Source organism: Puma concolor, chromosome E2, assembly GCF_028749965.1.
Source record: "Puma concolor isolate L17-30 chromosome E2, mPumCon1.1.hap2, whole genome shotgun sequence".
Lineage (NCBI taxonomy): Eukaryota > Metazoa > Chordata > Mammalia > Carnivora > Felidae > Puma > Puma concolor.
The window spans coordinates 14,324,251-14,339,787 of record NC_141681.1 but is presented as its reverse complement, the minus strand read 5'-3'; the positions used below and the strand labels follow the sequence as shown (position 1 = coordinate 14,339,787).

Below are 15,537 nucleotides of genomic sequence, written 5' to 3'. Positions count from 1 at the left end.
CAGTCAAAAATAATCAAACATATAAGGAGACAACACAGTCTGATAGAACACCAAGATAAAACAATATAAACTTCATAGAGAGCCAGAAAACATAAGTATTTGATAGATTTTTTTTAATGTTAAACATTTTTTTTAATATTCTCAAAAGATTGAGCAGAGGCCTGGAAACTATAAAAAATCTAATGGGAAGTCTGGAACTGAAAAGTTACATTAACAAATTAAGAACTCAGTGGAATTGAATAGCCTGTTACATGCAGCCAGAGATAGATTTTATAAACTGAAAAATAAATCTAAAGAAAATATCCATACTGAGGCATATAGAGATAAATATAGAAAAGAGCATCAGAGTCAAATAGAATGTGGTAAAAATTTATCTATGTGGATGGAAAGAAATGAGAAAATGGAGCATAGGCAATATTTGAAGACATAATGACTGAAAATTTAAAAACTGATGCATGGCACTCATCCAGAGATTCACAAATTGCTATAAACCTTAGGAATAATACATGAAAATGTCACCTGGGAACATCATGGTATAACTGGTAGAAACCAAAAACAAAAAGAGAATCTTTTAAAAAATTTCTTAAAATGTTTTTTTAAAATTTTTTTTAACGTTTATTTATTTTTGAGACAGAGAGAGACAGAGCATGAACGGGGAGGGGCAGAGAGAGAGGGAGACACAGAATCGGAAGCAGGCTCCAGGCTCTGAGCCGTCAGCCCACAGCCCGACGCGGTGCTCGAACTCACGGACCGCGAGATCGTGACCTGAGCTGAAGTCGGACGCCCAACCGACTGAGCCACCCAGGCACCCCTTAAAAATGTTTTTTATTTATTTTTAAGGCAGAGACAGAGCTCCAGCAGGAGAGGGGCAGAGAGAGAGGGAGACACAGAATCTGAGCAGGCTCCAGGGTCTGAGCTGTCAGCACAGAGCCCGACGCAGGGCTCGAACCCATGAACCGTGAGATCATTACCTGGGCTAAAGTCAGATGCTTAACCAAGTAAGCCACTCAGGTATCCCCAAAAAGAAAATCTTAATGCAGTCAGAGGAAAAGACATTTACCTCAAATGAGCAGTAAGACAGTAAGCTGACTTTTCAACAGGAGCTGTAGGAGACAAGAAACAATAGAAAATCTTTGAAGTGCCTAAAGAAATTATTCATAATGTGTTCAAAGATATTAATTACATTGTAATTTGTTCAATGAAAACCTGGAAACCATTTAAATATCCAACAAGAGGGACTGGTTAAAAATATTTAACTCATCTTCAAGTGATGGTATGTAAAGATGTTGCAGATATTGGGGCACCTGAGTGGCTCATTTGGTTAAGGTTCCAACGTCAGCTCAGGTCATGATCTTGTGGTATGTGAGTTCAAGCCCCGCATCAGGCTCTGTGCTGACAAGCTCAGAGTCTGGAGCCTGCTTTGGATTCGGTGTCTCCCTCTCTCTCTCTGCCCCTGCTCCTCTCACACTCTGTCTGTCTCTCTCTCAAAAATAAATAAACATTTAAAAAAAATTATTAAAAAATGTTGTAGATGTATTGCTAAGTGAAAAAAGCAGTTACAAAGTAATAACAGCATATGCTTTCATTTCCATTAAACTTAATATAGTATTTACTATTTAAATATGACCAGGTAGCACTTTAGTATTTAAACATGATTGAGTATGGAAGGGTAGGCACCAAAATGCTAATAGTAGTTATCTTTGGGTAGTAGATTTATGTGAGAATTTCTACTTTCTTTATAATATTTTTATAATGATCATGTATTATCAGACAAAGGTATATCCATTTTAAAAAAGGAAACAAAGCCAGTCAATACCATAAAGGTTGTGCTCTCTGTTCACCCGCCCTGGGTCCACTGTGGGTGTGCAGTCGTGGATATTGTGAGTGGATCCCATTACCCCTACTGAAAGAAACTCTATGGTAAGACTCCTAGACACAGATCCTTTAATACCATTATCTTCCTAACTGTAGGGAAAATCATTGAGAACGATGTCCTGTGGAGGCCCATGGTGACTCTCGTTTTATAAGAAGCATCTATCAGTGGTCACTCTTCTCTGATTTAGAAAAATTACGTTGTTTTAAAAATAAGGAACAAGAATACCATTAAGACTGGGTTAAAATTTAAAAATTTTTTTCTGCTAAAATATCCGCCTAAATTACAATGTAAGCTGCTCTCTAAAGATAAGAAACTACCAGTATTCGTGTTTCCTAACGATAAGCAAAATCTTCAGCATTGGTTAAATTGCAGTTCCCTGGGTCCAGCACAGGGATTTGATACAGAACTCTTGATTGCTTACATTGGCACCACGTCATGTGTAGTTGGGGGGTAATGAAGCATCCTTCAGGGTAATAAAGTCTGACTTGTTTTTATAGGCCGAGAGATCCGTCTGCCCCTCCGAATCAAAGGTGAAGGAATGGGGCCAAAGATTCACTTCAATCTTGAACTGCTGGACATTGGAAAAGTTTTCGTTGGATCTGTACATTGTTATGAGGTAAGCACTAGAATTGTTCATTGAGACTCAGATAGTACCTGGCTTTTTCTGTTTATTTTATTTTGTGTGTGTGTTTCTCGATACAAAACATGTACAGTCACATCCATTTGCCATTACTCATGCTCAGACTCCAGAATGATCTGGCTCTTCCTTCCTTTCCTAGCAAGCCTCCTTGAGGATTTCCCCTCTAGCTTTCCTGAAGGCAACAAAGCCATAATTTAATTGGTTTTATTTATCCTCCTCATCTTGTGGATTGCAATCTTATCCCCATCTGATTAATGCTTGTTCTCCGACAACATAAATGCTGTAGAGACCAGAGGATAGAAAAACTTTCAAACTTTCCAGAATGTCCTAATGAGGATAGGCATTTTCACACTTCAGAGTTTTCTCTGAATGCACTGGTCTTTAATACATGATTAAAAACCAGTCATTGTGCTTTCTGGAACTTTCTGTTTGAAATTCTGTGCTTTGTCTTTCCAATTAAATAGAAAATGATCCTTTTACAAGATATACTCATGGGTTCTTCAGGATCAAAGTCACTTCAGTGTCTCCTCACCACTAACTTTGTATCTAGGGTATTTTTTTGCACTATATCAAATTGTGACCACTGAAACTTTATTTTACAATGATTCCTAAACTTTAAATGTTTGTATTTCTATAAAAGTAATACAAGGAGTTATTTAATGAGTGACAAATAGGTGTCAGGTTCCATGTTCTATTGTGTATGCTTGTCTATCTGTATGTATTTAGTTTCTAATCCTTAGAAACTATTTTATAAAGGAAAAATAAGAGGCAGAGAGTGGTTAATACCATCAACAACATCATCTTTCAAATATGTTGAGCACAGTACCAGTGCTTTTATATTCATTAGTTCGTTTGGTCCTCCCTAAACCCTATGCAGCATTGCAGTGACTCTTCCCATTTTACAGCCGGGGAACCTGGAGCCTGGAACAGTTCTACTAGTTAAGATAATGGTAGATACTGTAACAAACAGATATGAAGATCTGTACTATCTCAGACATGATAGAAGTCTATTTTGTTGCTTACGTAAAGTCTCAGGGTTACGTATCAGCAGATGGCTCTCCGTCAGCAGAGCACCGGGACCCCGGCTCCTTCCATCTCATAGCTCTGCCACCCCTAACGTGTAGCCCTCAAGGCCGCAACCCCACATTTGTCATGCGGGCAGAAGGGGAAAGAGCATGGAGAGACGTGCACGAAATATCTTTTATAGGAGTTGGTCCTATAGGTGGCACGCGTCACGCTCATTCACATCCCACAGCTGCAAGATTGGCTGGGAAATGCAGTCTAGTTGTGAGCACAGGAGGAAGAGGGAGTGGGGTCAGTGAATAGCAAACCTGACCCTGCCACATCTGTTAAGTAACTTGGCAAGGTCATACAGCTGGTAAATGTTAGTGAGCACTGGGTTACTAGGGCTCTGTAGCCTGGAAAGGGAAGGTTTTGTGCTGCCCTTCACCACGGAGCAAATCCAACCTACAGCCAACTCAGATCTCAGCCCAGCCCAGCCTTGGCGTGGGAGGCAAATGCCCGGTTGCTACTGAGAGCTTCCTACTGTATTGTTCATCCCCACATTCATTAGAGTAACCGTGGCCTAAATGGGATGATGCGCAAGGTAAATAGAGACATTAGTGTCATCTGAGATGGAATATACATAAGAACACAAGTTAAATGAAAAAACCAGTCACATGACTGCCATGAAATGAAAAATGGCACAGCTACTATGTTGCATTGTCTTTTGCATTTTGAAAAAAGGGTCACTTCGGGAGGAAAAAATGTGCGATACTTATTAAATTGATATTGTGTCCATAATTTATCCAGTGTGAATTTCCCTTACATCCTAAGTATTGTGTCTTATGGATGCCACAATAGAAAAGGACCTTTAGTTCTGATACAAAATGGATAAGGTTTCCCTGAGTGTAATAATAATTTCTAACAAATTTAACCGAAGTATATTTGAGGCCACCACCTTCCCACCATCCCAGATTTGAAATAGTAAAGTACCTCGCAGCCAGCTAAGTAAGTGTTATATGAGGGGCTGCATCAGAGTGGACAATTCTGAGGGCTGTGCAATGGCAGAGAAGGGCATGGTGAGTTGCTTCTTATGGGAATATTTTGCACTCTCTGCGTATTTAGTGCTGATGCCTCATTGCATCTCTCTTTCAATTTATTATGTTACCTACTTGAGACAAATTTGAATAACTAGCTATTGCCCTTAGTCATTGCTGAGCTTAGCAAATACATAAAAAGTAAACCATAGTCCCAAGAGTGTTCACTATTCCCCAGTGTAATTAGAAGGAAAACTAGGTGAAGCTCTATTATAAATTTTCTCCTCGCCAAGGAATTGGACTGCAAGGGTAAGGTAATCAAAAAGCCTCAGGGTTTTGTCCCAAATGACTTGCTGGATTCTGCAGACACACAAAGGTGCTCTTTTGTCAGGGGGAGAAGAATGACATGTATGTTCTTGAAAATGGAGGAGCTTGTGCCTTCTACAAAATCTGAGTAAAGTATTGCTGTTACCCGAAAAATAAAAAGGCAATCTGTGCATTTCCTCAGAGAGGAAAACAATTGCCTTTGAATTGAATTCCCTTTGAATTCCCTTTGAATTACCTCAAACACCTCTGAGTTGCCTTTAATTTATCACTAAGGTGTGTCAGTTGCTTCTTAAGCAAGGTAAATTTTAAACCCATTCTGCATAGCGCTGGGAATACAGGTAGCAATCACTGTCATTTATAAGCACTATTCTAAGAGTTACAAAAATTAATTTCATCTTCCAAGCACTCTGAGAAGTTAGTAGTTCTTACCCTTTACAGATGGAGACACTGGGGGACAGAGAGGCAAGCACGTTTTCTAAGGTCACACAGCTAGGAAGTCAGTGGTAAAGCTGGGATTTGAGCCCAGGCTATTTGGCTTCTGAGTCCCTGGCCATAATCACTTTCTACATGGTCTCTTTAGAAAGAATGAGGGGTGAAGCATGAATTCTATGACCAGGGAACTTAAAACAGAGTGAGGGAGAATGGGAAATGAATGTAAAAAGATGAATAAAATATCAAGCAACAATTAGTTATATATCTCTTTTGGTCCATCATCCATCTTCTCTTGGAAGAAGTGGTGATTTTCCTTTGCAAAGGCCCCTGACTCTATTCTATATATACTCTTGATTCCCTCTTCTTTGCTTCTCAGGAGGTAACCTAAGCTGGTGGACACACCACACCCACCCAGACCCCATTCCCTTGGTTACCTAGCTCTATTCTCTTATTACAACAAACATATGGGCCCAGCACTGAGTATGCATTATGTCATTTAATATAAATATACTGGGTCTCCTCTACCGTACTTCCCACAGCTTTGTCTCCCCCACTCTCCCTCCTCACCACTAATCCTCTCAAAATCGGAATCTCGAATTGTCAACCACTATTTCTTCCACACCCACGCACTCCCTAAACGTTTGGACTCTGGATTCTACCGTCACACTCCATTGCAGTTACTTTCTTCTTCAAGGGCAGGGCTGGCCTCTAATGAAAAATAAAAAATCTGTAACATTTTCTCAGAGTGTATTCCCCATGAACTCTGTCCACAGTTAACCCCTTCTGGAAATTCTCCTTCTTCTAGGTTCCTGACATTCCCCACATGCCTTTCTGAACATTTCTTCATGATCTCCTATGCTCTTTTTTCTCTAATACTTGGAGTGTAGGTTGAAGGTAGTACATAGAGAGAGAGAACGTGCTGTCCACCAATTCAGGTGCAGCACTGGCAAGGAATAGAGAGCTGTGTGGCTACATCACAGGCTCACTGCACAGACACCAGGGGCGGTGGGAGTGGGAGCGATGGACCGAGTCAGGTGTGGAGGACTCTGAATGCCAGGCATGAACTTTTCATACACACACATCTAGTGTGCAAGCAAATATGGACAATGGCACTAGTGTATAGGAATAAAACTTGTCTATAGTAAAACACTTGCTTACATTAAGCATCCCCAAACGGTAGAGTTTGAGATGAAGGTATCCCAGTAGAATGAAATCTAATAGCACAATAAAGAGAATCCTTGTCGTCTGGAATCCACAGTGATGTCGCGTTCATATTCTCCAGGCTACACTATAGATGTAGGCTTAGGTAGCTCTTGCGCCTCTATTCTGACTGCTTATTTTTCAGTATGCCGCTCATTCTCAGCTTTCTCATGCATAGAAGAGAAATACCTGCCTTCCCTCCGTTACCTTATAGAATATCAGAAAGAGGTATTTTAAGGTTCTTTTTCAGTAGATATAATTACAATCAGTATTTATAACACGGCTATAATACACGTGACTAACTCTGTTTTAAAGAGGATACTAAAAGCACAAAATGACTTCTGGATCAGGATTCCTACCTTCAGACCTTCAAGGCAGAAGACTATTCATTTCTCCCCTGGAGTTTTTCTCTGGCTTTACTTCCTGTAACTGTCTATGTGTTGGTATTAAACAGTACAGCCACATGCTTCTCTGAAAATAAATATGATGTCCATGCTGTATCTTTGCATTCTTGGCTTTTTATTGATATAGGCAATACTCTCCAACAAAGGCAGCATTGATGCTCTCTTCAGCGTGGGCCCTCCAACTTCGGCTTTGGGGGCCTGCTTTGTTTTCAGCCCCAAGGAAGGCATCATCGAACCAAGTGGAGTCCAGGCGGTCCAGATCTCCTTCAGTTCTTCCATTCTGGGGCACTTTGAAGAAGAGTTCCTGGTCAATGTCAATGGGTCCCCTGAGCCTGTGAAACTGACCATTAGGTAAGATATATCTATAACTAATGTGGAAGCTAACCGAAGCTTTTATCTACTGCTTTCTTAAACTTCAAAACCAGATTGTGTCTTGGATGTCCATAACTGCCTTTGTTGATGGGAATACGTTAAAATAATGGAGTGTTTTTACAATTCCGTGAGTGTTTACCTACTGAACACATGTAACTTATTATTGTCATATGGATACAGATGCTGTTCGGGGATCTAGTTTGTCTAGAAGCTATAACTTTATAACATAAGCACTTAAACCTAGTTATGCTCTCTGTTTTAGGATATTTAGGGAAAATAAATCATTACAGTAACACCTGGATAAAATCATATTCTTGACTAGGCTTTCGCTATTATCACAGTTTCTCTAAACTTTCATCTTTCATATTTATTTTAAGGAAATTCTTTAAATGCTCTTACCTATGATACCTTTGGGTATTGTAAAAGAATCTACTTATAGCATCAGTCAGCCACGGCTAGAAATGTGCAGGTTTTCTGCTAGAAGTCCTTTGATGGCTTTTCCAGCTGTTTGTGATAATTGCAAGTCATTAATAGCAGAGTTTGTCCTCAGGTTTTAAAAAGAAGTTCTCTCTGACCAACCCATTGGGCAGATCCACAACTTTTGCTCCTGGTGCTTAGAAAGATCCTATCTTCAGAACACATTGCAGATCCCGTCTGGATTTTCACAGCAACAGGTTGTTAATTACCACGGCAGTCTCTCTTATTATGGTTATTGCTTGCAGGCCCTCCTTCCCTCTACAGCTAAGATCTCCCTTGGGGTCTGAGGATAGCATAGAAAAGAGACACAGACACATATGGCCTGAAGGATCCTAAGAAAATTTATTGGTCTCAAGATAGCTACTGGAAATTCAGATTCTTAAGATCAGCTTAAAAGTTATTACCACTTCTTTCAATTCTTCCACCTAAGCATCCCTGTTATGGGGTGAATTATGTCCTCCCGAATTCATATATATTGATATCCTAATACCCAGTACTTAAGAATGTGACTGCACTTGGAGATAGGACTTTTAAAGAAGTAATTAAGGTAAGATGAGGTCATATGGGTGGGTCCTAATACAGTGTGACTGGTGTCTTTATAAGAACAAGCACACGGAGAGGAAGAGACCATGTAAACACATAGAAGATGGCCATCTACAACCTGACAAGGGAGTCCCTCAGAAGAAACTAACCCTGCTAACACGTTGATCTTGGACTTCCAGCCTATAGAGCTATGAGGAAATAAATTTCTGTTGTTTAAGCCACTCCATCTGTGGTATTTTATTATGGCAGCCCTAGCAAACTAATACAACCTCTCACAAATAAGGAGAGTGAATGTATGTGTTTCAAGGGTTCTGCGGCGTGGCTGAGACAGCCTGCCATAATCAGAAACTTTACTCAAGTCTTAAGGTGTATCTAGAACATTCAGAAGTCATTTATGTTTTCTTCTGTAACACACCTGTGTTTGTGACAAAAGATAAGAAAAATCACTGTTGCTTTCCAAATATTTGAATAACATTGACTCTTCAAGAAGATGCACCAGAAAATGAGGACGACAGGAGTACCTTTTTATATCACATGAACTCCAGTTCATCTCCCACTTCAATAACAATTCACATCTCATGACAAGCATTGGAGGGGGTGATCTGGAGAAGCAGGAAGAGCAAACTTGCGAATGCAACCTTCGTCTCCCTTTCAGAGATTTTCTGATCCTTGAGAGTCCTCAGTAAATTCCAGCAGATCAGCTCTTCAAAGCTCTATTTGAATAAGGTTTTCTGACTTCATGGCTTCAAGAGTTATCACTCAGAATCATGAGTACCTTCCACAATATCCAGCATCATTGATGGGCCTCCATCCCAAATGGGGAAGACAAAACCTTAAAGCTTTGCTCTTATAAACATTTAAGATCAAAATGATCACCCTATCTCAGGGTAAAAGAGTATAGGATATTAAAGGACCATAATTTTACTCTTCATATAGGGGAAAGGAAAATACTGGCCAAGACAGGTTGAACAAGAAAGCCCAACCCCATTTCATCTGGCCCCTCCCTAATTAAGTACAGCCTAATAATACTGCATTTGCACACACACACACACACACACACACACACACACACACACACTGCTACTCTATTAGGAATAAATGTGTATTTTGGATATTCACTTAATAAACTTATTGAGCACCTTCCACATGCAAGGTTATATACTAGGGACAGTGACTGGCAAATTTGAGTTTGTTAGACATTCCTGTGTCCTAAGACCTACTGTCTTTTTTTTTTTTTAATTAATTAATTTTTTGAGAGAGAGAGAGTGCAAGCAGTGGAGGGGCAGAGAGAGATGGAGACACAGAATTCGAAGCAAGCTCCAGGCTCTGAGCTGTCAGCACAGAGCCTGATGCAGGACTCAAACTCACGGACCACAAGATCACGACCTGAGCCGAAGTTGGACGCTTAACTGACTGAGCCACCCCAGGCACCCCTAAGTCCTACTGTCTTAACCTGTGACTCTGTGAATTATTTTTCCAAATTCAAGATGTAATTGCCCATTCTCTAAAATATTCCCTAAACTAACTAAAAAATGTAGTAAAAGAAGTGACATTAATTAAAAATTAAAAATTAAGAAAGTATCCATTTAACATAAAGGGAGGCAATAATGGAGGAATAGAGGGATAAAAAAGGCACAAAGACATATAAAAAACAAATAGTAAAGTGGAAGACATGAATCCTACTTTATCAGTAATTATATCAAGTATAAATATATTTAACACTTTAATTAAAAGGCAGAGATTGGTAGAATGGATTTTTTTAAACCCACAAAACACAATCCAACTATATGCTGTCTACAAGAGACACATTTTAAATCCCAAAATATGAATAAGTTGAAACTAAAAGGATAGAAAAAGATACACTATGCAAACAGTAACCAAAAGAAAGCTGTACTAATATCACACAAAACAGACTTTAAAACAAAAATTGTTATTCGAGACAAAGAGGGACATTTTAAAATAATGAAAGAGTCAAGCCATCAAGGAAATACAACAATTATAAACATAAAGGCATCTAGCAGCAGAGCCCCCAAATATGTGAAGAATAGACTGACAGAAGCAAAGGGAGAAATGGGAATATGGTGATTGCTCAGGGTTGGGGGTGTGGGACAGAGCATGATAGCTAAAGGCCATGGTGTTTCTTTTCAAAATGATGAAAATGTTCTAGAATTGACTGTGGTGATGGTTGCACATATCTGTGAATATACAAAAGCCATTGATTTATACACTTTAAGTGGGTGAATTATATGGCACGTGAATTACATTTCAAAGACGCTGTGATTGTTAATTTCAGGAGTCTATAACATTGGATGATGTTTAGTTCCTTCATTACGTAGGTGAATTTTTAAAATCTCTGATCTCTTCTCCTGAAGATCCCAACTAGTAGTACACATCACTAGCAATGCCTGAATAGGTTAGGGTGCACTGGGGTTTTCCACTGTGAATAAGAGGATTTAGGAATCTCCCAGGAACCTACTCACAAACAAACTTGGACTAGTTAATACTTCAACTGCTCTGTGGAGGATAAGTCTCTCATTACATTCACCCAAACTGCTATACCAGTCTCTTATTTTGGATGTTATTCCTGGTTTTTTTTTTTTTTTTTCAAAGGGAAGGAAAATCTGATTGGGGAAAGAATGTTTGCGTGCATCCAAAAATGAATCACAAATTTCTAAGAGAAATATTTTTTTTAATTTAAAATTTGTGTTTTTTTGGGTATAACTGACACACAATGTTAACATTATTTCAGGTAAACAACATAGTTCAACAGGATTATACATTATGTTGTGCTCACCACAAGTGCAGCTACCATCTGTCACCATCAACACTATCACAATACCATTGACTGTACCTTTTATTCCCATGACTTACTCATTCTATAACTGGAAGCATGTATCTCCTATTCCTCTTCACCCATTTTGCCCAGCCCCTAACCCCCCCGCCCTCTGGCAGCCATCACTTTGTTCTAAGAGAAATATCCTTATCTAAATCACATTTGTCCAAAAGTGTTCTTGCACTTCAAACCATGAATAATCGTTTTTGAAAACCTGGTAAATATCTGGTATCCCAAATATATGTCTAATGTATAATTATAATATATTTCCAGCTTCACACATTAATATTGACTTTACTTATGACTTCTCCAGAAATACTTTCTTAGCCCTTGTGGCCTAAGAAATCTCTGTAGAGTTAATATGATGGATTATGGACTTTTGTTTCTTATTATTTTATTGTCAGGTACTCTTCTTTCCTCAATACCACATAATTTTGGCTAGTCTGCCTTGAAAGGTCAGAACAGTTATCATACTTTTGCTTCTTCTATTTACTCCTCTAACTACATCACACAGTACTTTAAGTGGTTGGATTAACAACACTGTAAAGTTAATGTGACTTAAAAAAAATTACCCGTGAGTAGTTTTGTTGCCTCCAATTTTTACATATGTAATTTCATAAAGTGTTAACCATAACATAGATATATTTTGTATTCAACTTGTTTCACCTAACATATCATAATACTTCAGTCTTCCTATCTCTTGTCTTTAAAATTACAGTTGATCCTGAACAACACAGGCTTGAACTATACGTGTCCTTTTACATGTGAATAATTTTTGATAAATACAGTGCAGTAAAACTTGTATTTTTTTCTTCCTTCTGATTAAAAAAATTTTTTTAATGTTTATTTATTTTTGAAAGAGAGACAGACAGTGAATAGGGGAGGGGCAGAATCCGAAACAGACTCCAGGCTCTGAGCTGTCAGCACAGGGCCTGACATGGGGCTTGAACTCACAAACTGTGAGATCGTGACCTGAGCCAAAGTCGGGCGCTTAACCAACTAAGCCACCTAGGTGCTCCTCTTACTTCTGAGTTTCTTAATAACATTTTCTTTCCTGTAGCTTACTTTATTATAGGAATACAGTATATAATACATATATAAAATATGTTTTAATTGTCTCTTCATGTTATCAGTAAGGCTTCTGGTCAAGAATAGGCTATTAGTAGTTAAGTTTGGGAGATATATCAGAAGCTATACATAGATTTTCAACTGCACAGGGGGTCAGCACCCCTAACCTCTGCATTATTCAAGGGTCAACAGTATAATTTTAACAGACCACTGCATTGATGGAGGGTGCAAATTTGCAGAGACTATTTGAATATTCAGAATCCCTTGTAGAATGAATGCAGCCATATCCAATTCCAGTTGGTATTTGGCCACAGTTCCCTTAGTTATATGAACAGATGTGATTTAATTCCAGTTCTTTCTACATCTGCACCTGTTAAACAACTGCTTTGTACAATTTTGTGAGCTTCTTTCTTACTTTCTTTAGCATTGGTGCATTTCCATCCCTTTGATCTCTTTGTTACTTGGCCTCATGAAACCTCTTTTACAAGTCAAGTATCTATCCTATAGGCTTGTTTGACTTAATTCTCAACGGGATCCTAATTCTTTGCCAAGTACCAGCCACTCCTTTTGAAACTACTTTGGATCATTCGCATGAAATAGAATAGCTGGTCCTAAGAAAGGCTGTTAGGATTGAAATTTGCTTTTAGAATTGAGTCTTTGATGGGATGGCTCCTCACAGACTTGCAAGAGCCCCTGCCCGCATTAGGTCAGACGTACAGCAGCCCAAAGTACCACCAGGGCACAGACGCATTCAGCACAGTATAGCACACCCACTTCACAAACATCGAGCGGGGTGAATTAGGATGTTCCTGATTAACGCATTTTCTGGAATCTGTATGTCTATAATTTTTATTTTTTTTTTTTATTTTTATTTTTTACATTATTTCTTTCACATATGTGCATTCATTTTTTTTTAATATATGAAATTTATTGTCAAATTGGTTTCCATACAACACCCAGTGCTCATCCCAAAAGGTGCCCTCCTCAATACCCATCACCCACCCTCTCCTCCCTCCCACCCCCCATCAACCCTTAGTTTGTTCTCAGTTCTCAACAATCTCTTATGCTTTGGCTCTCTCCCACTCTAACCTCTTTTTTTTTTTTTTTTCCTTCCCCTCCCCCATGGGTTCCTGTTAAGTTTCTCAGGATCCACATAAGAGTGAAACCATATGGTATCTGTCTTTCTCTGTATGGCTTATTTCACTTAGCATCACACTCTCCAGTTCCATCCACGTTGCTACCAAAGGCCATATTTCATTTTTTCTCATTGCCACGTAGTATTCCATTGTGTATATAAACCACAATTTCTTTATCCATTCATCAGTTGATGGACATTTAGGCTCTTTCCATAATTTGGCTATTGTTGAGAGTGCTGCTATGAACATTGGGGTACAGGTGCCCCTATGCATCAGTACTCCTGTGTCCCTTGGATAAATTCCTAGCAGTGCTATTGCTGGGTCATAGGGTAGGTCTATTTTTAATTTTCTGAGGAACCTCCACACTGCTTTCCAGAGCGGCTGCACCAATTTGCATTCCCACCAACAGTGCAAGAGGGTTCCCGTTTCTCCACATCCTCTCCAGCATCTATAGTCTCCTGATTTGTTCATTTTGGCCACTCTGACTGGCGTGAGGTGATATATGGTGTGGTTTTGATTTGTATTTCCCTGATGAGGAGCGACGCTGAACATCTTTTCATGTGCCTGTTGGCCATCCGGATGTCTTCTTTAGAGAAATGTCTATTCATGTTTTCTGCCCATTTCTTCACTGGGTTATTTGTTTTTCGCGTGTGGAGTTTGGTGAGCTCTTTATAGATTTTGGATACTAGCCCTTTGTCCGATATGTCATTTGCAAATATCTTTTCCCATTCCGTTGGTTTCCTTTTAGTTTTGTTGGTTGTTTCCTTTGCTGTGCAGAAGCTTTTTATCTTCAAGGTCCCAGTAATTCACTTTTGCTTTTAATTCCCTTGCCTTTGGGGATGTGTCGAGTAAGAGATTGCTACGGCTGAGGTCAGAGAGGTCTTTTCCTGCTTTCTCCTCTAAGGTTTTGATGGTGTCCTGTCTCACATTCAGGTCCTTTATCCATTTTGAGTTTATTTTTGTGAATGGTGTGAGGAAGTGGTCTAGTTTCAACCTTCTGCATGTTGCTGTCCAGTTCTCCCAGCACCATTTGTTAAAGAGACTGTCTTTTTTCCATCGGATGTTCTTTCCTGCTTTGTCAAAGATGAGTTGGCCATACGTTTGTGGGTCTAGTTCTGGGGTTTCTATTCTATTCCATTGGTCTATGTGTCTGTTTTTGTGCCAATACCATGCTGTCTTGATGATGACAGCTTTGTAGTAGAGGCTAAAGTCTGGGATTGTGATGCCTCCTGTTTTGGTCTTCCTCTTCAAAATTACTTTGGCTATTCGGGGCCTTTTGTGGTTCCATATGAATTTTAGGATTGCTTGTTCTAGTTTGGAGAAGAATGCTGGTGCAATTTTGATTGGGATTGCATTGAATGTGTAGATGGCTTTGGGTAGTATTGACATTTTGACAATATTTATTCTTCCAATCCATGAGCAGGGAATGTCTTTCCATTTCTTTAAATCTTCTTCAATTACCTTCATAAGCTTTCTATAGTTTTCAGCATACAGATCCTTTACATCTTTGGTTAGATTTATTCCTAGGTATTTTATGCTTCTTGGTGCAATTGTGAATGGGATCAGTTTCTTTATTTGTCTTTCTGTTGCTTCATTGTTAGTGTATAAGAATGCAACTGATTTCTGTACATTGATTTTGTATCCTGCAACTTTGCTGAATTCATGTATCAGTACTAGCAGACTTTTGGTGGAGTCTATCGGATTTTCCATGTATAATATCATGTCATCTGCAAAAAGCGAAAGCTTGACTTCATCTTTGCCAATTTTGATGCCTTTGATTTCCTTTTGTTGTCTGATTGCTGATGCTAGAACTTCCAGCACTATGTTAAACAACAGCGGTGAGAGTGGGCATCCCTGTTGTGTTCCTGATCTCAGGGAAAAAGCTCTCAGTTTTTCCCCGTTGAGGATGATGTTAGCTGTGGGCTTTTCATAAATGGCTTTTATGATCTTTAAGTATGTTCCTTCTATCCCGACTTTCTCAAGGGTTTTCATTAAGAAAGGGTGCTGGATTTTGTCAAAGGCCTTTTCTGCATCGATTGACAGGATCATATGGTTTTTCTCTTTTTTTTTGTTAATGTGATGTATCACGTTGATTGATTTGCAAATGTTGAACCAGCCCTGCATCCCAGGAATGAATCCCACTTGATCATGGTGAATAATTCTTTTTATATGCCGTTGAATTCGATTTGC

At 39.1% G+C, this 15,537-nt stretch overlaps 1 protein-coding gene across 7 annotated transcripts in view; it reads left to right on the top strand.

Annotated features, from left to right (window-relative positions):
- Positions 1–15,537, top strand: part of HYDIN (HYDIN axonemal central pair apparatus protein) — a 442,685-nt gene that overhangs the window by 202,930 nt on the left and 224,218 nt on the right. For all 7 annotated transcript variants that reach the window (XM_086688949.1, XM_086688948.1, XM_086688951.1 and 4 more), the window contains 2 exons: positions 2,374–2,492; positions 7,046–7,269. In XM_086688949.1, coding sequence (XP_086545075.1) covers positions 2,374–2,492; positions 7,046–7,269 — 343 coding nt within the window. The remainder of the gene's footprint in view (positions 1–2,373; positions 2,493–7,045; positions 7,270–15,537) is intronic.